The sequence below is a fragment of the Talpa occidentalis genome, unplaced genomic scaffold (genome assembly GCF_014898055.3).
Source record: "Talpa occidentalis isolate TD23 unplaced genomic scaffold, MPIMG_talOcc4v2.1 talOcc4.12, whole genome shotgun sequence".
Taxonomy (NCBI): Eukaryota; Metazoa; Chordata; class Mammalia; order Eulipotyphla; family Talpidae; genus Talpa; species Talpa occidentalis.
In genome coordinates this window covers 78,008,858-78,029,212 of record NW_023601212.1, presented here as the reverse complement: position 1 = coordinate 78,029,212, position 20,355 = coordinate 78,008,858, and the positions used below count along the sequence as shown (strand labels likewise).

Here is a 20,355-nt window from a genome sequence, read left to right as displayed (position 1 = left end):
TTTTAGGGGAGAAAGGAAGGATTTGTGGAACAACAGGCCAGCCTGGAGGGTCAGTACAGGAGATTCCCACATGCCCAACCCCAGCTAAGAGTGATCCTCTTAAAAAAGACACAGAGGTGCTAAGGTCCAGAAGCCAGAGGAAGGTGTCCAGGAGAGGTCCTGCAGGGGAGGTCTCGAGGCACTGGAGCTGGAGGGGAGGCAGTGGATACCCAAGTGAGGCTGGAAACAGGACGGGATCAGCTCACTGTGTTACATCGATGGCCTGTGACCCGTGAAGCCAAGGCCTGTGTCCTGTCCCTCTCTGCCCAGCACTGCTGGGGCCAGGGTCCTACTGCCTGCCTCTGGGCTTGGGTTGGTAGCTTCTCCATGAGTGTCCCCTTGCTGTCAGATGAGTGTGTTGGCCCCAGGAACACATTAGTACACTTGGTATGCAGTGTGCATGCTTAGGTAGACGTGTATTTGTGATTCTGGTGCTCACACTATCCTCTTTATCCGTGACACCCTCCATCTCCACCTCCTTACCCACTCCAAGCCACTGAGCATCCACTCTAATCTTCGGGTTGACACCCTGGAGCGGACACGCAGGGAGGTCTGATATCTCCTGTTACTTGTGCATGAAGGTTGTATATCTCCAAGCAAGACTTCCTCCTGGGCCTCTCTCAGAAATGCAATATCCTCCTCCTCCTTGTGCTCCCAAAGAACTCCTAATCACCCATCAAAACCCCTCGCAGCAGTCATCAACTCAGGGAAACATTGGGAGACCCCTACTTGAACAAAGCTTAATAAAATGTTGAAATAAAAAGGGGGGGCAGCCATTTCCCCGGAGCTCTGTTCCTGGGTAAGTCCCCCACTTGCCCTCATTTCATGTCCCATGATTCTCTATGGATGCGCTGGCCCTGGGAACTCTAGGAGGGCAAGGAGAGTGCTAAGTCATTTCCAGGAGGTATTGAGTTAGTGGGTTGGGGTGAAGGGAGGCCAAGGAAGCAGTGACCCGGAGGCCCCTCCACAGGCAGCCCGGCCTCCAGTTCTGCCAGCTCTTGCAGGCTGACCCTCCCCCTTCTGCAAGCTCATGGCCTCAAGACTGGCCGCAGCTGGCCAGCTGGTGGTGAGCTCTGTCCCTGTGTGGCCTGTCTGGAGGCTGATGAGCACCCATGGTAGCCACTGGGGTTCAACAAATGTGTGGAGGAGGGAGGCAGGAGGCGTACCTAACACATGTAACCTGGATTTGGAGGGCCCTGGGCGTGCTGGCACGTGGAGGAGGCTGGGCTGACCCTGCCTGCGGGTGCCCCTTCCCCACCCCCTAGATATGTTGGTTGTAGGAGAATTAGCAGCTTTGTTTCTTGGTTCCATCCTCAGCCAGTGGGGACAGGGACCCTCCCCAGCCTGGAGGGGCCCGGCTGCTCACCTCCCTCTGGCCCGAGGCTGCTCTTGCTGTGTGTGGAGCCGCACTCTCTGTCTTCACATTCTTTTCATCATAGCTCACATCCACACGTGCACACTCACCCTCCCAGATGCTCATGCCACCACACAGATACCCCAACACACTCAGATGCTCGTTCTTTCTCCTGCTTCTTTAAGTTCACACTTTTCAAGCCTGGGGAGATGTGAGGAGAAAAAGGTGGGGGACCTGGCTTCCCAGCTGGACCATTGGCCAGGAAAAGCATCTGCCAAAGGTGGTCCTGGGTTCTGTGACAGCCCAGGAAGGCGACACACTGTCACCCCCACCCCCTTCCAACCCCTCAGCCTCCCAACCCACACCCTCCCAGCCCCCACCCTCACTCTGCTGACTTGCACCTCTCTTGAGCCCCAGAGATAGGGAAACAGAACTCAGAGTGAACTCCCAGCTCTGCCAGGGACCCTGCCCACTAATGTGTGGGGATTCCAGAGGAAGCAGGCTGAAGCTACGTCTTGGAGTGGCCAGAACCCGGTTTCAGTTTGTGATGTGAGCTCAGTTTCTGACTTTGCCACCTCCCAGCTCTGGGGCCTTTGGACAGGGTCCTCCTGCCTTGAAATCCTTATCTACAAAATGAGGGTGGTTGTGAGAATTAACCATATATTAGGGGCCTAACGTCCTGGCACTGGGACATGGCCCTGTACTCCTTACCCCTTCCCTTACTGTCCCTCTGCTTCAGGTGGCCTGACACGGCATTCTTTTTACACTCACTCTTTGACTCTAGATGCCTTTGAGTGTCCTCTGGGTGGGGCTCCAAATTCAAGGGCTCATGGTGTGGACAGTGAACACCGTGGACTCCTGTCACCAAAGGCTAAAGTGTGCCTCAGTCCCTCCCTGCCTCCAGCCAGGAGCATGGCCAGCCCCGGGCCTGTCAGCACACCTGGGCTCCACCATAGCCCTGTTCCTGTGAACTAGCGGTCTTGCCTGTTCATTTTGAATAAAAATGTCCTGCCTCATGCTTTTGGCTTCTTCCCCCTTAAAATGGGCTCCTACCCATCTTGCCTCACTCCCAGGACAGAGGTGACAGTGCTTGTGCTTGGGGGCAGCAGCTTCCTAGGGGCCTTGCATGAGGGTATTGTGGGTAGCCTGTGGGCATGAGAGTGGCTCTTCAACCTAGGAGATAAAGGAAGAGGAGCTGGAAACGTGATATTGGTAGGGGAGGGAGGGGGTGTGGGATACTGAACCCTTGGATGAAGGGAGCATCTGGGGTGGTGGGAGGTGGGGAGTTCTCGAATGGTCTGTGCTGGAAGTGGGTCTGCAGCCCTGATATTCTGCCCCCACCTCCCATTCCTTCAGCCCCATTCACTTTTGCCCTGGCCAAGCACCACAGGTACCCAGTGGAGCAAGCCCCTGTCTCCAGGCATCCGTCCACACCCTGGGGAATGGAAAGGACGGACACCGGACACTTCCCAGCTCCCAGCTGGCCCAGAGCGCCCAGTGCAGGGTATTTGGGATTGAAAGCCTCAGCCAAAGTGCTAGCGCCTTGGTCCTCACCCTGCCCTAGGTTGGAGTAGACTTTCTGGCCCAATTCATGGCACCTTCTCCTCTGGAGGCAGGTGTGCCTTGAGGTGGGGCAGCGGTGACTCAGGTGGGGACACAAAACACTGGGCTGAGCTGGCTCCAACTTGCAGTGGCCACCATCTAGGCCTGGAATCCCAGGCCAGGGCGGGAGGCTGGTGGCAGGCAGGAAAAGCTGAGTTGCTTAGAGGATGTTGGAGAAATGTCCCAACTGAATCATCATCAGGCTGAATCCCCTGGGAACTTAAAAAATACAGTGTCTGCTCCCCCCCCACCGCCCCACACCCCGCAGAGCTGTCATCTTGGGGTTGCTGGGGTGGGGTCCAGAAAGCTGGGAGCTGGACTGGCAGCTGTGGGCAGCAGCCAAGCTACCCGCCGGCTTCACCCACAGATGCGCAGGTGTCACATGGCAGTGACCACAGACCAGGACCCAGCATCTTCCCTCCACCTGCCCCAGTTCTGCTTTTGGGGCCTTCATAACACAGCTGTTCCCTTGGTCCACACCTGACCCCACACAGGTCACAAGAATGGCTTTCTTCCCTTCTTAAAATCTGGACAAAGCCACCCTGCTGCCCCCCTTTGTCCCCTCCCTCCGGAGTCCATCTGTCACTTTATTAGGTGAAGTTGAGTATATTAGACCCAAAGGCAGGCCCTCGTCCCCTGCTTCATCTTCCTTGCTGGTGTCTGTCCTGTTCTCGGTGGCTAAAAGGGACTCTTGGACCAATGATCCCGTGTCATGGGGTGACCAACCATTCAGCTTCTCTGGAACTGAGGGGTTCCCAGGCTGGAGCCTTCCTGTGCTCAATCCAGGAAAGTCACTGGCAAACCCCAGGGCAAGTGGCCAGCCTCGCCCTCATTGGCTGTGCGCCCCTTCTGCTGGTCTTTCTGTCCCCACATCTTGGCAAGCATGTGGAGCACAGTCTCCCCCGCTCCCCTTCCAGCATGTCCACAGGAAAAGACCTCATGCCCCAGCACCATAGGTTCGGGTCTTGGGCAAATCCCTTCCCACCTCTGCATGTAGCCTGGCAGTCATGCACTTGAGAATGGGACCCTGCCCAGGGGGTGCCGAGCCCCCGCCCCGGAGGCACACCTTTCCAGGACACCCTCTGGCCCTGCAGCCTCCCTCACTTTCCATTTCTGGGCTGCGACTCATGGGTGAGCCAAACACGTCCAGAGGCGGCCTCTGGCATTTTTTTTTTTTTTTGAGAGCCAGCCCGGCAAGTGTCCCACCTCCCTCCCGAAACGGCCATTCCACACTGGCTGGTTCCCAGAATGTGTGTGGAATGCCCATGAAGACCCAGGCCGGCCCAGGGGGCAGTGGGAGTCGGTGGGCCCGCAGACCGCTGGCCTCCAGAGCTCACGCCTAGTGGGAAGGGCGTGAACAAGTCATGTCCGTTGCAACAGGTCCTGTGGGGGAAAGGAGCTGGGGAGCGAGTGTGAGGGTGGGAGGAGATGGAGATCTGGAAGCACCTTCTACATGGGAGGAAAGGAGAATCCAAGCCCCAGTGGCACACGCGAGGTGTGTTTAGGGGCGAGGGCAGTGTGGCTGGAGCCATGCAAGGGGACCAGAGCAGGCCGGGGCGCCTGCAACACTGGGAGGTGTTGCTTCCCTTCTGCACACAGCTGAGAACCTCCAGAAGATTCTAAGCAGGAGAGCAACAGGACACTTACGTGGCTGCTGTTTGCAGGAGGGATCTCAGGGGCAAGAACACTGAGAGGTCCGTGAGGAGGTTGTTGCCACGTCAGGGCAGTGGCTTTAGTGATGGAGAGACCCAGACAGATGTGGGTGCCTTCTGGAGCCAAGCGACCAGGATCCACCCCAGTTGTTTCTGAAGTGAGGGGGGATGGGGAGGGTGGGGGTAAGCCCTTGGTTTCGGCCTGAGCACCTGGGCCAATGGCAAAGGGAGGGAGGGGCAGATCTGAGCGGGCAGTTTGAGACTGTGTCCCATTCGATTACTGTTGGACGCTGAAGAGATGTGAAGGAGGGGGCTCGGGGCTTGAGACAGAGAACTGTCACCAGCATACAGGGTGTCTAGAGCCCAGCGATTGCCCAGCAGGGAGGGAGGGAGTTGGAGAGGACCAAGTCCTAGCCCTCCAGCCTTACCAAGTAGTGCCAGGAGGCCGAGTGGCCAGGACGTGGGAGGAAAACCAGATACGTGGCATCCTGGCAGCCTTGGCAGGAGTCTGAGGAGAGCAGAGCTGCTTGCGGCCTCCCTGCCTTCCTCAGCCCTTGCAGACCTAGCTCACCCAGGAACTGGGGGTGACTAGAAGTCCCTTGTCTCTGAGCGCTTCCTGACCACTTGTGCCTCGGGTTAGGAACCAGGTCAGGGCCAGTCACCTGTCACCTGTAGTGTCACCTCTGATGGCCTCTCCTGGTGCCAAAGAGCAGCACATGGCACAGCCACAACCCCTGAGCCACACCCCTGTTGTCCAGTGCCCAGTGCATGATGATGACACCCCTGCCCCTCTTCCCCATTCTCCCCCAGGAGCTTCTCTTCTGCGTCGGCACTTGCCTCCTGGTTAACTGCCTAGCGTGCATCATGTTTTCTAATGAGTTTTTCGGTTTATTTTGGTTTATTTTCTCTTCTTTTCCAGTTTAGAATGAGCCCCACTTTACAAATAAGAAAACTCAAGGTTTAGTTGGCTGACCCCGTGGGTCCTGGCAGGCCTGGGTCTCATCCTGTACATGGCCCTTGGCCCTCTATCCCAACTGCTATAGCTCCAGCCCTGAGGAATCTGCCCTTCTCTCAGAGGCTCCAGGGGTTCCAAGGAGGGTCTTCTCTCCACCTCTTGGGCTTGGGCTCGGGCTCAGGAAAGAGCGTCCTGGGTGTCCAGATGGCCAGGGCCAGAAGTGCAAGGATGGCCCACAGCACAGCCCCCTTCCCCCTCCCTGTCTCCCTCCCCGAGGCCCTGGTTCCTTTCTAAATGGATTAGGGCCTTTGCCGGAAGGAGCGGCGGCCGTCTGGGATGGCCGGGAGGCCAGGGCCCAAGCGCGTCTGGTGCCTCCTGCTTCGCCCTGATTTGATTTGGACTCCAGCAGCTGGGAGGCTGGCTGCCCAAGACCGTTCTGGGAATGGCTCAAGGGACTGGTGGGCAGGGGGTGGTGGATGGGCAACCCCCTTGGCTGGGTCTTCTGTGGAGCTAGTCACAGGGCAGACCCTTGAGTGGGCTTCATGCCACAGAAGGCTGTGGCCGTGGCCGCCGGCTGCCCCATGGCCTGCCATGCCCTCAGCTTCCCTTAATGCTGCAGATTTCAGACGTCTATAAAAATGCAACCTGGGGGGAGGAAATACATTTTATAAATATCTAGAATTAAACCCAGTGCACATTTCAGCCGACTGCTGACTAGCCTTTTGTTAAAATCAATGTTTATCCACAACCAAAGAGCAGGCTTGGCCAGGACGAAGGCCAAGCCATGCTCCGGTGCATCCCTCATGCCTTTGAACATTTTCATGACTGGAGCGGACACTTCTCCCCTTGTTAGGTGTGACACTTTCTGTCTTGTCACTTTTACCACCCCAGAAGGCCACGGTCTGTGGCTTGGACCACCCTGCCTTGGTCCATCCTCCAGAACCTCAGACCCTGAGCTGGGTCCCGGTTGTGTAGCTATGCCAGGCACACCGGCCCCCACCCTCACTGAGCTCTGGTTGAGGGGCCGCTGCAGTGGCAGAAGTCACTCTGGCCTTGGCTCACTTTAAAAAAGCACCGAGCCGGACTGTCGGTCTGCCCAGTGCCCCGCACCCCTTCAAAGGAGTGCACACTCCTTCACCCCATCTGCAGAGGTTATAGGGGTAGGGTTCACGGGCTCCCTCCGATGCCTGCAGCTCTGCCCGCTGCTCATCCCCCTAAACTGGTCTCACTGTGGGCACCGGCCTGGGGCCCAGGCCTAGGGCGCTAAAGGGACTGAGCCCAGGAAGGACACCGAGGGCCCCCACCTGTCACCGCTGTCCTCTCCTTTGCTTGGGCGGGTGAGCCTCCTCCAAGGGAGGTCCTGGCTTGGGGAAGCAGCTTGCAAGTGGGCCCCCTGACTTGATTCCTGGGGCCAGAAGAGGAGGTGGGGGATGGGAGGGAGCTGAAGGAGACTGATCTTTGCATCTAGCAAGGGCCTTGGTGGGCTGGCTGGTGCAGGGGCAGCAGGCCTGTTTCCTGCCTGGGGAAACCCTGGCATGAGGGGCCCTGACAAGGGGGAGGATGTAGCCCTGTCCTCCAGGAGCACCATGAGATAAAGTCCTGTCTTGGGAGAAATCCTTGTCTCTGCCCCTTAGTATCTTTCTGCACCCCTGAGATTGAGTCCAGGAGATAGTCTGAGCTTCAGAGACCTCAGGGTGGTGGCCTTGCCCAGGGAGCTCATGGCCTGATACAGCATTGTATGGAGGGACTTGGGGAAAGGTGGGAGGCCTGGGCGGGAAGGGGCACCTTCCCAGCAGAGGCGACAATTAAAGCTGAATGGACAGTCGGTAGGTGCTGAAGGCTCCTTGAAGGGCACTCAGGTCGAGGAGGATTAGACCTGTGGAAATTGGGTGATGTTGTTACTTTTGGGGTTCATGACACCTGGAGTGTTAAGGGAAGTTGGGGCAAAGGACAGAAATCTAGACAGGGACCTTGAAGACCAAGCTGAGGAATCAAGAGCTGATGAGGGTAAGAGGAAGCTACAGAGGGTGTGAGCAAGAGAGAGCCATGACCGGAGCTGCCTGTATGAGAAGAATTGGTTGGGGTACCAGGCAGACTTGGGGGCATGCCATGGAGCACATCCCTCAGTTATCTTGCGTCTGTGCCCACACCTGTACGGGCCATCGTAGACTTTGCATTCAGATGCTTTAAAGCTTTAATTCCATCATTCACATTAGACCCATTGGTGAAGGCAGGCCAGTGCCTGACTTGTCCCGCCTGGAAGTAGAGTCCAGGGTCCAGGTGTGCCAGGCCTGTGGTGCACGCTAGCAGCGCATGCCCAGACCCGCCGCCTCCTTCCAGGTGACCATGGCCTTGCTGGGGAAGCGCTGTGACGTCCCTGCCAATGGCTGCGGACCTGACCGCTGGAACTCCGCCTTCGCCCGCAAGGACGAGATCATCACCAGCCTCGTGTCTGCCTTAGATTCCATGGTGAGTGCCCCCACCTGCTGGGAGGGGGAGCGGGCCTGGCCTTTGCAGCCAGATATGGGAACTCCAGTCCCACAGCCTGGGTGTCCGTGTCCCCATCTACAACAATGGCTGCAGGTTTAAATGAGATCAAGTGTATAAAAACCCAACCTGGGACTAGATGCTGCCTCATCTCCTCACCCCCTATCCTTGCTTTGTCACCTCTTGCCATTCAAGACCTGTTCCTGGGATGGTCACAAGTCTCCCTCCCAGCAGGTTACCTGGTAGATAATATGTGGACAGCGATTCCTTACAAAGCTGTCACCCCAATGTTAAAGCAAGAACTGTGACTGCATCTGGGGGCTGGGAGAGAGAAACGGCCCCTCAATTGCCCCTGTTTCTTTTGCCTGCATACCTGAACCTATGGCAGTTTACCCCAAATGAGAAAATACTGTCATTTTCAGGGGAGAAATTTCTGTCATAGAAGGTAGGCAGGTATTAAAAAATCTGTCTGGTGTCAGTTAGCTGTACCCCCTCCCCATTTTAGGATAGTAAACTTGAAGTTCAGAGAGAGCAGGGGCTTGCCTAAAGTCACACAGCATGACCAGTTTTTAAAGTGGATTCCTGGGTGCAGAGTCTATAATTCCCCAGGGACAAAGGACTTCCTTCTAGACTGTTCTTGCCGGAAGCAGAACAGAGGCTGTTTGGGTGGTGTTTGGCCCTGAGGTGGGAGGCACCTGGGGAAGCTGGCTGGTGCAGTCCCTTCCCTGTGCAGAGTGAGCTCCCTGGAGAGGACCCAGCCTGTGTCCTGCACAGTGCTAGCTTATTGTGGTGGAGGCTAACTGACAGTGACTGCAACCCCAAAGCCACAGCCATGTGTGCTACTTAAATTGTGACAAGTCAAAATTAAGCAAAATAGTAGAGTTGCTCAGTGGCACTCAGTAGCCAGATGTGGCTAGTTGCCACATGACAGGGCAGTGTAGCAAGTTGTTTTGGACAGCACTGGTCTAGTGGGGTCCTCAGGGCTTCCTGGGGGAGCCGATGACCCTGTAGCAATCCTGATGCATGTACAAAACAGGCTCCCCTGTGCCTGGGACCCTTTAAGGGTTTCCTGAGTGACCCTCATGGGTGACAGTGTCACTTCTTGGGGTGAGTGGCGACTTAGTTCTGGCATCTTCCAGGACCCAGGGCCAGGGCTTTAGGCAATCTATAAGGGGCGTTGGGCTAAAGTGTGTCCATTCATAACCCCCAACCCCAAGTCTCAGCCCCTTTCCCAGCATTTCCTCATGGCCCTCATTCTCTGTGCCTTTGGGTAAGCTTATCCCCACCGTGGCCTCAGCTCCTTCATTTGAGAAGTGACCACACAATGAAGGATTTCCTGCAGCTCTAGTAGCCACTCCTATGTTGGAAGCAATTGAATTCATCTGTTACTTTTGTTTGTGACTGTTCAGCATTATTGCCAGGAAAGGAGAGAGCAGGGTTTTGTTGTAATCTTGGAGAAGAGGAAATGAACACTCCCCCTGCCCCACCCCCACCACAACAGGAGGCCCAGGGTCCTCACCAGAACAACTCCGACTGGAGCTGGCTTAGAGGCATGATTATGGCCCAGAGAGTCTGAGGATCCTGAACTAGGTCACACAGCAGCAGAGCCGTGGTTCGAAAGCAGCCTCCCCAACTATCAGAGCGCTACCTAACTCAGATAAAACCAGCATTTGTCCGGCACTGGCACTGACTAGAAGCCGCAAGTGTTGCAGACAGGTTTTCCTGGTGATGTAGGTCAGAGGCTGTGATCCTGGTGGTCTTGGTTGCAGACCCCCTGCGCTCAGGTCTTTGTACTGGGCCTGCCAGCCTCTCCTTGGGGCTGTGAAACCTCTCTGCTGTACCCCTGTTGGGAAGTCCCGGGTTAGAGCTGCTTTCCCTCCAACAGTCCCATTGAATCTCCACAGCCAAGCCCGTTGCAACCCTGGGAGCAGGGCTGCTTGTCCTGGTTCTACACATTTGGAGACTGAGGCCCGGAGAGGGCATGACTTGCCCCGTTCCTGCAGCAGGCAGTGGCTGGTGTGGGGCTGCAGCCTGGATGTGGCCGAGCCTTGGTTCTCCTGAGGCTCACCCCACCTCCTCCAAGTCCAGCACTTGTCCGTGACTTGGAGAGCACCCTGGGGTTGGTCCTGGGCCTAAGACAGGAAGTCCACCCAAAGCAGGGAGGACATGGGAGGGGATCATGTACCTGTGCTTCCTCCAACCCCCATGACCTTATCTTCTCCCCCCACCTTGACCAAACTTGTTGGGGCTGGGGGGTCATTCGTTCCCACGGAAGATTCTGAGACTGAGCACATTGAGGGGTGACCTCCCCTGGAGCTGCTGGCAGAGCTCGGACACCAGGAGCTCACACTCAACCCCAGAACTGGCACTGGCAGTGTCCCAGAGTGTGCTGGGGAGGGGGCTTCCCCTGACTCACACACCCTGCTCCCCACACAGTGCTCAGCGCTGTCCAAGCTGAACGCAGAAGTGGCCTGTGTTGCTGTGCATGATGAGAGCGCCTTTGTGGTGGGCACAGAGAAGGGGAGAATGTTCCTGAATGCACGGAAGGAGCTGCAATCAGACTTCCTCAGGTTCTGCCGTGAGTACCTGGGGCTCTGGGGCAGGGTCCCAAAGTCCCCGAGGGCAGGAACTGGGGCCTGTCTCTGGGTCCTTTGAACAACACTGGGTGGCCCCGCATTGTACTGGACAGAGGAGGTTGTGCAAACTTCCTAGCATGGCATTATCAGGGTCGGCTGCAGTTTTGTGGGAATCAGTCAGCAGCCCCTCAGTCTACAGAGACTGAGTCCAGACCCCTCCACCCCACCTGCTCATAGATATCAGGGGACATTGGGGTCCAGTTGTAGCCCAGTTCCTGTGTGTCCCTGATAAAGAACCCAGTATATCTGTTTAACAAATATGTGTTGAGTGCCCGCTGTGTGCCACACGCCATTTCCAACGCCAAATACTGTCCTGATGGCAACCTAGGAGGCAGCACATGGACGTGGCTGAGGACATATCCTCACATAAGAAATACTCGATAAACACAGTGTTAACGATGCTGTGGCCGGGCATGTGCTGATGCTGTTTACCTTCCCAGCAACCTCGTGAAATAGCTCCCATGGGTTATAATTGGGAAACTGAGGCACTGTAAGCACAAGTCACTTTCTCAGGGACACACAAGTGATGAGGCTGACAAGTCAGGTGGAGGCGGGTTTGAGGCCAGGTCTCTGGTTCTGAGATCCATGCTCTTTCTGCTCTACCCTTTCAAAACCAGGGAGGTGCAGCATGCTCCCCACCCCCTCTGCCGGAGGCCTGCCGGCGAGTCCTGGTCACTCTCAGAAGAGACCAACCATGGTACCCTGAGGCAGAAAGGTCATTCAAAAGTCCCCACGTCATGGTTGCTACATGGGGTTACCTGAACTCTGGGGCCCCTCCTGACCCCGCTGACCTCTGCATTCTCTCCTCCCGGCGTCCCTTGCACTCACCCCAGGCTGCACAGTGCTGAAGTGCCAGCCCCGTGTGTCTCTTCTCGCTCCGCCTTCCTTGTTCCCTATCTGGAAGGTCCTTCCTTCTCTCTTTGGCCTGGTAGATGCCTTCCTGGTCTCCAGATTCCCAGTCCTGCCACCCCAGGCCCCACACTGCCCCTCCACCTAGACCTGTGCTGTGGTCACCCACCATGTTGAGCCAGCTTCCGGGGCTCTAAATTTCCATCTGCCACCTAGTGCCCCCGCTGGCAGTGAGCTGCTGAGGAAGGTGGGCTTCACCTTTCTGGGGATGAGTTCCTCCAGGGTCAGGGCCAGCCCTCCTCTCAGTTCCAGCCCATGACCTGCGACTCTGGGGGTTAAAATCACAGGCCTTGGAGTCAGAGGCCTGGGGCCACATCCTGGCTCTGCCACCTGCCACATCTTGGGCCTCACCTCCTTGCCTGTGGAAGGGGAGGTTCTGAGGATTAAAGGGATTAATACTTAGAACCATGCCGGTGCTTGTTTCACACGCAGTGAATGCAGATGCTGTGGTCATTACCATTGTTAGCACTTGCCCTGTAGCCCGGCCTGACCTTACCACTAGCCATTTCAAGGAAGGTTGTCCCAGGCCCTGCACTTGTCAATCCTGGGGTCCAGCTGCTTCCCCAACCAGCCTGTCTTCTACTCACTCCTCAGAGCCTGTGTCCTTTCCAAGGTCAGGGGGGGCAGGTGGGGCTGAGCTCCAGGGTCAAGTGGACAGTGCACGGTCCTGTGGCCTCCAGTTGGCAAGGCAGGGGGGTCAACAGGCTGGGGTCTCGGGGGGTCTGGGGAAGGTGCACCTGGCCTTTTGGAGCCAGGCAGAGCCACTATTTATAGCACCGGGAACTCGGCTGGTTTATTTCAAGCTTCACAGATTCCCAGAGGAAAGCATGATCCAAGCTAGGAGGTGGCCTCCCAACCCATCTCTCGGCCCCTTTTCAATGCAGTTTCTAGCATGTTCCCCAAGAACCTGCCGACTGCTCCCCTCCCTGTGGCCTTGCCCTGGCCAGCCTAGCATGACCTTGCCTCCTTGCAGCCCCTTAGCCTTCTGCTGGAGTCCCTGTCATCTCCTCATTTTGCACAGCATAAACTAGCAACTTGGTTTATTAAGACAGCTTTCGTGTCAGAACACAGAAAGGGGTGGATGGAATGGACATTTGTTGAGTCCCGATCCTGAGCCAGGCTGGCTGGCCTCCCGTGAGAGCTCACAGACTAAGGCTCAGAGAGGGAAGGAACTTGCCCAAGGTCACATAGCAAGGTAGAGGTGACCAGGGTTGAGACCCACACCCTATCCTGGGCACTGAGAACTCTGAGATGCCCTGCACCAGCCCTGGGCAGATTGTTTGGGGTGAGGCTTGCTTACTTATTAATTATTGATTCATTCATTGGCCCTCCTCGGGGCCCAGTACAGGGCAAGGACATGCCCGCTTTGAGGGGCAGGTGACATGACAGGTGCTCACCATGGCCCCACCTACTCTGTGTCCCACAGGAGGGCCCCCGTGGAAGGAGCCGGAGGCAGAGCACCCCAAGAAGGTGCTGCGGGGTGAGGGTGGCGGCCGGAACATCCCGCGATCTTCCCTGGAACATGGCTCGGATGTGTACCTTCTACGGAAGATGGTAGAGGAGGTGTTTGATGTTCTTTATAGTAAGATCCTTCCTCATTCCATTTGGGGCCCCCAGGTGGGTGGGAGCCCCAGCCCCACCAGATGGGGAGGCCCCCACCTCTTGCCCCATTACAGGCCCTGGGCAAAAACTTCATGACATAGGGCATTGCTCCCCCAGTCACCCCCATCCTGCATCCCAGGAGTGGGTCTTCCAGCCCTGTTTCCAGAGCCACTGTCCCACTGCCCTGATCAGGTCACTGCCACCTCTTGCCTAGAAATGACCCTACGGTCTCCCTGGTCTCCTGCTTCTAGGCCGGGTGCCCTCTGCTGCCCCTACTTGCACTGTGACCAAGGTCATCTTCCCAAAGCAGAGTCTGACTGTGACGCTTTTCCCTCCAAGGCCTTAGGGGACCCCTGTCACTCTAAGTGTGCCTCAGGCTCTCCACATAGTCCCTCCCCAATTGTGCTGACCCATCTCACTTCCTGCCCTCCAGCATGAAATGGCTTCATTTCACATTTTCTCCCCTTCGCCCTACTATGCCTTTTGGGATTGCTTTCTCCTCTGTCTGGAGGATTCCACATTATTCTGTAAGGCCCGGCCCCAGGAATCCTTTCCCCAATTTGGGTTAGGATCATGCCGGGCACTACCCCACAGTCCCCTCACTGACCCAGATGTTCTCTAGGATCAAGGGACTGAGTCTGCCCTCTTTGCTCTCCCCAGCCTGCAGTTCACTCCTCAGCAAAACCAGGTGCTTAGAAAGGGTGTTTGATGAATGACTGAGTGAGGCTAACTGGTGGACTACGTCCTTTCTGCCGGGGCAATGAGGAAGAGTCCTGGCCTCCCTTGGGAAGCGTTAGGTTGCAGGTCTCGTGGTCCATCCAGTGGTGACTTTCACACTCTCTAGGTGACCTTGGGCAAGCCCCTTTGGTCCCTAAGGGTCCTACCTCATTATTTCTGACTTGCTTTATTCCTTTCCCTGGAGCTTTTGGTTCTGTGGAGCAGAGGTCTTTGAGGGAACTCCTGTTGTTGTCTGGATGGCTGGAGAAGCTGACTGGGGTTTAGGGGACCCCGTGGCCCTGGGAGGGCTCGCTGGCCAACCTGGCAGGGGCGCTTGGCTGTGTCACTGTAGACACTTCTGCCAGTTACTGGATTTGGACACAGAACCCCAGCCCCCCCACCCCTCTCACCCACCTGAGGCAAAAATCAAAGGTTTTGCCTTTGAGGAGCCTCTTTCTGCTTCTGAGTGGGAAGGACAACAAAAGCTCCTGACCCTAGGCCCCCCACCATCTCTCAGATAGCCCCCCCTCCCCCCCTCCCTCATTCTTACCATCTTCTCAATCTCTGGTCTCGTCCCTCCTCCCTATGGCTTTGTCCCTGCAGTCTCTCTCCTGGCCTCCTTTCTCCCCTTACCCCTTCCTCTTCTCACTTCCTACCCACAACCCCAGGCCCCGCTTTCCCCTACACGCCCTGCCAGGAGTGGAGAAGAGAATGGCCGGGGAGGCAGGATACCCTCTTGATGGGAGAGTCCAGGCCCAAGAGTGCAGACAATGGGGTCTTGTTGCAATCCCCACCCTCCCACCCCCAACCTGTAAGGGGTTACTCAGTATGAAGTTTGCAGTTTAGGGGCCTGGGGGGCCCAGTTTCCTGGGAACTCAGCACCAAGGGGAGTCCCTCAACATGGCCCCGACTGTGGGGCACACCCGGCCCCCTCCCCTGCCTGGCTGCCCTCTCATACTAGACCCTCTCCTTGGCCTCCTCCCTCCACAGGCGAGGCCCTGGGAAGGGCCAGTGTGGTGCCACTGCCCTACGAGAGGCTGCTCAGAGAGCCAGGGCTGCTGGCTGTGCAGGGGCTGCCTGAAGGCCTGGCCTTCCGGAGGCCTGCTGAGTATGACCCCAAGGCCCTCATGGCCATCCTGGAGCACAGCCATCGTATCCGCTTCAAGCTCAAGAGGTGAGTAAGGCTGGCAGTCGAGGATTGGGCCAGGGCAAGCAGGAGGGCCATTTGCTTCCATGGTGGCTCAGCCACCTATTGCCTAGAGGTGAGGAAGCTTCACAGGGAGACCCAGGTTTTAAAACCTCCCAGTCTGACGGTGGAGGTGAGACAAAACCCAGTCATAGAGCATGATCTGCGGGAGGCCATTCAGTCATGGAAGTCTTTCCAGGGGCTTCTGTGTCGCAGAAAGACCAGAAGAGCCTTGGTTGAGCAAACAGCACTTGAGGTGTCAGGAATGGCCCTGCAAAAGGGTGGAGGTGGAGAATCACCTGTGTGTACTTGTTGGGTTGTGAATCAAGGGTCACTGGGGGAAATGAGGAACTGGTGGGAAATGCAGTCGTGGAAGCTGGGCTGGGCAGGTCCTGACTGCTGGGGCCTCCAGGAGCGAGACTGAGGGCTTCGTGTTGCCCTTCAGTGCTCAGGCCCCTCTGGCAGCAAGCAGGCCCAGAAGAGGAGGTCCCTCCAGGCGGTTGGGTTTTGTGGGGGAGGGTGAGGAGGGGTGGAGGAAGAGGTGTGACCTGCAGGACAGGTGTGTGAACCGTCCATGTCCTCCTTTTTCCAGGCCTCTCGAGGATGGCGGGCGGGACTCAAAGGCCCTAGTGGAGCTGAATGGTGTCTCCCTGATAGCCAAGGGCTCTCGGGACTGTGGCTTACACAGCCAGGCCCCCAAGGGCCCAGCCCAAGACCTGCCGCCCACTGCCACATCCTCCATGGCCAGCTTCCTGTACAGCACCGCACTCCCCAATCACACCGTGAGAGAGCTCAAGCAGGAGGCGCCCGCCTGTCCACTTGCTCCCAGCGACCTAGGCCTAGGCCGTGCTGGGCCTGAGCCCAAGGCCTCTGGTGCCCAAGACTTCCCCGACTGCTGTGGTAAGCTGCTGCTGACCCCCAAGGGTAGTGAAGGGACTGGTCACCCGTGGCAGGGCACCATCCCAGGGCAGGTGGGGGATCCTCAGGCCTTCCCTGGGTTGAAGGAAGCAAGTGGGGACAGGGTGAAGGAGGGCAGAAAGATGATGTCCTGGCTTGTACATAGTCAAGTTCTGAGCCTCCATTCTGCAGTCTGAGCCCTGTCTTTTGCCTGGGACAGGGAGAAACCAGAAGGGACTCCCAGAGAATCTGTGACGTCTGTGAAGGGAGTAAACATGTTAACTTTTCCACTGAGCACCTGCTGCAGCCCAGCCTGGATTAGGGGTACTAGAGGCATAAAAGAGCAAACAGTATGAGAAAGACCTGGGTTCATATCCTACTTCTCTACTTAGTGGCTGTGTATTTGGAGCTTGTTTCTAAGCCTGTTTCCTCATGCTTAGAGACAGTGGTTCCCTACCTTTCCGGCCTGTTAATGAAGATTAAATTATAGAGAATATTAGAAATGCATGTTTCCAGGACCTGCTGCATCTGAAGCTTTGGGGCTGAGGCCCATCATGCTGCATGTTGACAAATCCACCAAGCTTCATTTGTACTCAAGGTTGAAAATTGCTGTATATAGAGCACCAGGTCCAATGCCTGGCACATAGTAGGTGCTTTTAAGCACCTAAGTAGGTGCTTTTTATTATGAGGAGAAAAAAGTACTGCCCTTCACAGATATGTGGGCTCAGAGGGGGTGGGACTTATACACCTAAAGCAAGTGTCCTCAGTTGTGAAAGGTGACCTCTGACATCCTGCTTTCCTTGATCTGCTACTGGGGAAGCAGACACCGCTAGAGAATGTCTCAGGCTTCGGGCAGAAAATCTGCTGAGTTCATGATCGCAGGGCTCAGTTCTGGTGTCTCCCTAGTAGGGAAGACTGGACCAGAACTAGGGACCCCCTCTTAGGAGCCCCCCTTGAACCTTAATCTCTCTTCTCCCTTGTCCAGGACAGAAGCCCACCGGACCTGGTGGGCCTCTCATTCAGAACGTCCATGCCTCTAAGCGCATTCTCTTCTCTATCGTCCATGACAAGTCAGGTAGGTCAGCGCCCACAGTGGCACCTATCCAAGTGGGGACCGGGGCTAGAGGTGGTGCTCACTGAAAAGGAAATGTTTGTACTGGGTCTTGGTGAGAGAGAAGAACAGTTCTGCTCAGGAGACTTGTGAGTAAAACCAGAGTGTAACAGCTGTGTTTTGCTGTGTAACTTATTGCCCCTAGCTTAGCTTATACCATGAAGCATTTATACCTCACAGTTTCTGTGGGCCAGGATTCAGGAGCAGCTTAGCTACATGTTTCTGGCTCAGGCTCGCTCATGAGGTTGTAATCAAATGTCAGCTGGGTATGGTCACTTGAAGGCGTGACTGGGACTGGAGGATCCACTTCCAAGCAACTCTGGCTGTTGGCAGGAGATCTGCTTCTCATCACATGGACCTCTACAGGGCTGCTTGAGTGTCCTCACAATATGGTGTCTGGTTTCCCACAGTTAGTGATGCAAGAGCGAGTGAGGAGGAAGCCACATGTCTTCTAGGCCCTTCTCTCAGAAATCACCATTGCTTCTGCTCATTAGAAGTGAGAAACTTGATCCAGCCCAAAATCCAAGCGAGAAAGAGGAATTGAACTCACCTCATGAAGGAAGAAGTATCAAGAAACTGTGGGCACATTTTAAAAGTACCACATAGAGTACTGAAAGCAGAAAAATTTGGAATTCACTTATTCCAGAAAGGAATGAAGTAGACTTTGTAGCAGCTCTGCTGGTGGAGGTCTGTCTCATCTTCAGTGACAGGATCTCTGAAAACCCAGTCTCCTGGGATCAGCATGGAGATACCCCACCTGCTCAAACAAGGTCCATCCTTGGCGGGAACAGGACCTTTGTGGATCTCCAGATGGAACAACATTGTGCAATACCATGAGAGCAGGGGCTGGAACACAATCTCAGGGGTGGCAACTGGGTGGCGTGGCAAGATGCTCCGCCTCACTGAGCTTCGGTTTTCCCATTTACAAAATGGAAATAATAACTATATTTAAGACAGTTATAAAACAGAGACATACTGCAGGGAAGGAGGAGGGAGAGGGATGAGAGGGAAGGAGGGAGGAGCACAGGGGACTGTGGTGATGGTGCACGGGTGCCTTGGGGAAGGAAATTCTATGGGGACTCAATCTGAGGGGGTGGGGGGAAGCAAATATTGTCTAAAAAATTTAAAAAATGATAAATGTTAATATAAAAAAAAGGAAAAAAATAACTGTTTAAAAGTTATTGTGAGAGATGAAACAGGATATTATAGATATAAAGTATGTAAACACAACAAATTACAGGTGTTACTTTTATAATCATAATGAACCAGTGGATCATCTTGTTACTGATAGTGAATTAAGGCAGAAACTTTGGTTTTATGGAAGAGGCCAGCAGGACTGAGGGTTTGGGGGAAGCTGACAGGGCCAAGGCTGGGTGGGTTTCCAGATGTAAGAGGCGTGAGGGCTGTCTTCAAGGTCAAGGCCTTATCTTCCTCAGGGGAGGATGGTCTGCAGGGTGCACAGGCTGAGGTCTGCACAGTATCCACCGCCCGCGGTGGAGGGCAGAGGTGAGAAATCAGGGCGGTGGGGGCTCCATCACAGTACCCTCGATTTCTGTAGTGCTGCTTCCTGGTGAGGCCTGGGACATCAGGGTTAAAGGTGGGAACAGGTGGAAGGGCTGGTCTGGTCTCTGGAGGAAGCCAGGTGCTCCTGGGGAGGGAGCTTGGCTGTCTCTGGGGCAAGGCCCCAGCGGAGAGGGCCCACAGGGCAGCAGGGAGCCGGGGCCTCCTCATGAGGCAGCCAGGACGTGGGGTCCCTGCTCCAACTGGCCCTCACTTGTACCTCCTGTGTTTTGATAGAGAAGTGGGACGCCTTCATAAAGGAAACCGAGGACATCAACACGCTCCGGGAGTGCGTGCAGATCCTGTTTAACAGCAGATATGGTGAGTGGGCGGCGGCGCCCGCCGTGTGGCCCCACAGCGTGTTGAGCATCTCATTACGTGGCAATCACTTGTGTTCCCTAACATGACAGCGGGAGCCATATGTTGGCACCCGCGCGCCGTCAATGCTAATGTCATCTCCTGTCTGGGTAGGGGGTGGTTATGTCAATATTTCCCTTCCAGATTCTCTGGGCGGCGGGCTGATGGCAGAGCCCCAGACCTTGATTCACCTGAAGGAGGCTGGCAGGTTGGGGGCAGATTGCCATCTGGGAGACCAGCCAGAGGGCCCAGAAAATGGCTGTGAGCCTCATGTGCTCACAGGTGACCCTCTGCCCCATGCCAGTTCCTGCCTCCTTGCCTTTGCCCATGCTGTGCCCTCACCTGGCATGCCCTTTCCATCTTTTAGGGGCACCCTTGCACTTGTTCTTAGTGACTCAGCCTGAGCCAGCTGGGTTCCCCAGCCCCGATGGTTTCCTCTCTAGTATACCCAGAGCGCTTCACACACCTTTTCTGTATTGTCCCTGTGAGGCCCAGGACAGCCAGTATCCCTGGCACCCAGGACAGCCGGGCTCAGAGCAGAGCCCACCCCACCCTGGACAGCAAACACAGGTGGTACCTGAGACGGGTGTGGGGCCCTTCTCACAGACAAGCCAGCCCCCATCCTGAAGCTATCTAGGGGTCCATAGAGTTGCCACATTAACTTAAACTCAGGTTGAAAGGGGCTAGTTGTGAGTAAGAAGAGATACCCTTCTCACTGCTATCGCTCAGGAAATTCCAAGGGTCCAGGTGCTCTTGTGCCCAGAACTGGGGAGAAAGAGAGAAGATCGATACACTTGTTGTATCACACATCAGGCTTGCCCTCCTCCCTTCCTGCCTCTCACCATCACTGGTGAGCATACTCCTCAGCCTTGCTTGTACCAGATACTCAGGCTGACCCTGGTTGCAAGGTGCTCCTGCAGATGTGTCCTCAGCAGTGCACAGCAGCACACGGCCTACATGTTTCCGTATGTAGTATTGTACAGGGCTTGGACCCTTGGAGGGAATGCTTGAGGCTTTTGGAGGTCTTGTCTGGCGGGGTGATTCAGGGGTGCCTTCATGGCGGAGGTGCCCTATGACTGTGCTGGGGAGTCCTAGGCATGTGCACCTAGCAGACTGGGCTTTGTGGGCTGGGGTGGGACTAAGCCAGGCTCTCTAGGCCTTAGTAAAGAGTCTGGAGTTGCCCAAATGCCTCTGGCCAACCAGGATGATCAATGGGCAGTAGGGCAGGGAGCTCAGGTAGGCTGACTTTGTCTGCCTTGGAGGGTTCCACCCAGCTGGCTGTGGGTGAGAC

At 55.9% G+C, this 20,355-nt stretch overlaps 1 protein-coding gene across 5 annotated transcripts in view; it reads left to right on the top strand.

The window, feature by feature from the left end:
- Positions 1–20,355, top strand: part of GTF2IRD1 (GTF2I repeat domain containing 1) — a 96,373-nt gene that overhangs the window by 24,328 nt on the left and 51,690 nt on the right. For 4 of the 5 annotated variants that reach the window (XM_037506805.2, XM_037506804.2, XM_037506803.2 and 1 more), the window contains exons 2-8: positions 7,943–8,071; positions 10,526–10,667; positions 13,061–13,216; positions 14,944–15,127; positions 15,732–16,039; positions 17,022–17,111; positions 18,945–19,028. In XM_037506805.2, coding sequence (XP_037362702.2) covers positions 7,949–8,071; positions 10,526–10,667; positions 13,061–13,216; positions 14,944–15,127; positions 15,732–16,039; positions 17,022–17,111; positions 18,945–19,028 — 1,087 coding nt within the window. In that variant the 5' untranslated portion in view covers positions 7,943–7,948. The remainder of the gene's footprint in view (positions 1–7,942; positions 8,072–10,525; positions 10,668–13,060; positions 13,217–14,943; positions 15,128–15,731; positions 16,040–17,021; positions 17,112–18,944; positions 19,029–20,355) is intronic. The other variant, XM_054693604.1, reaches the window with a different exon arrangement.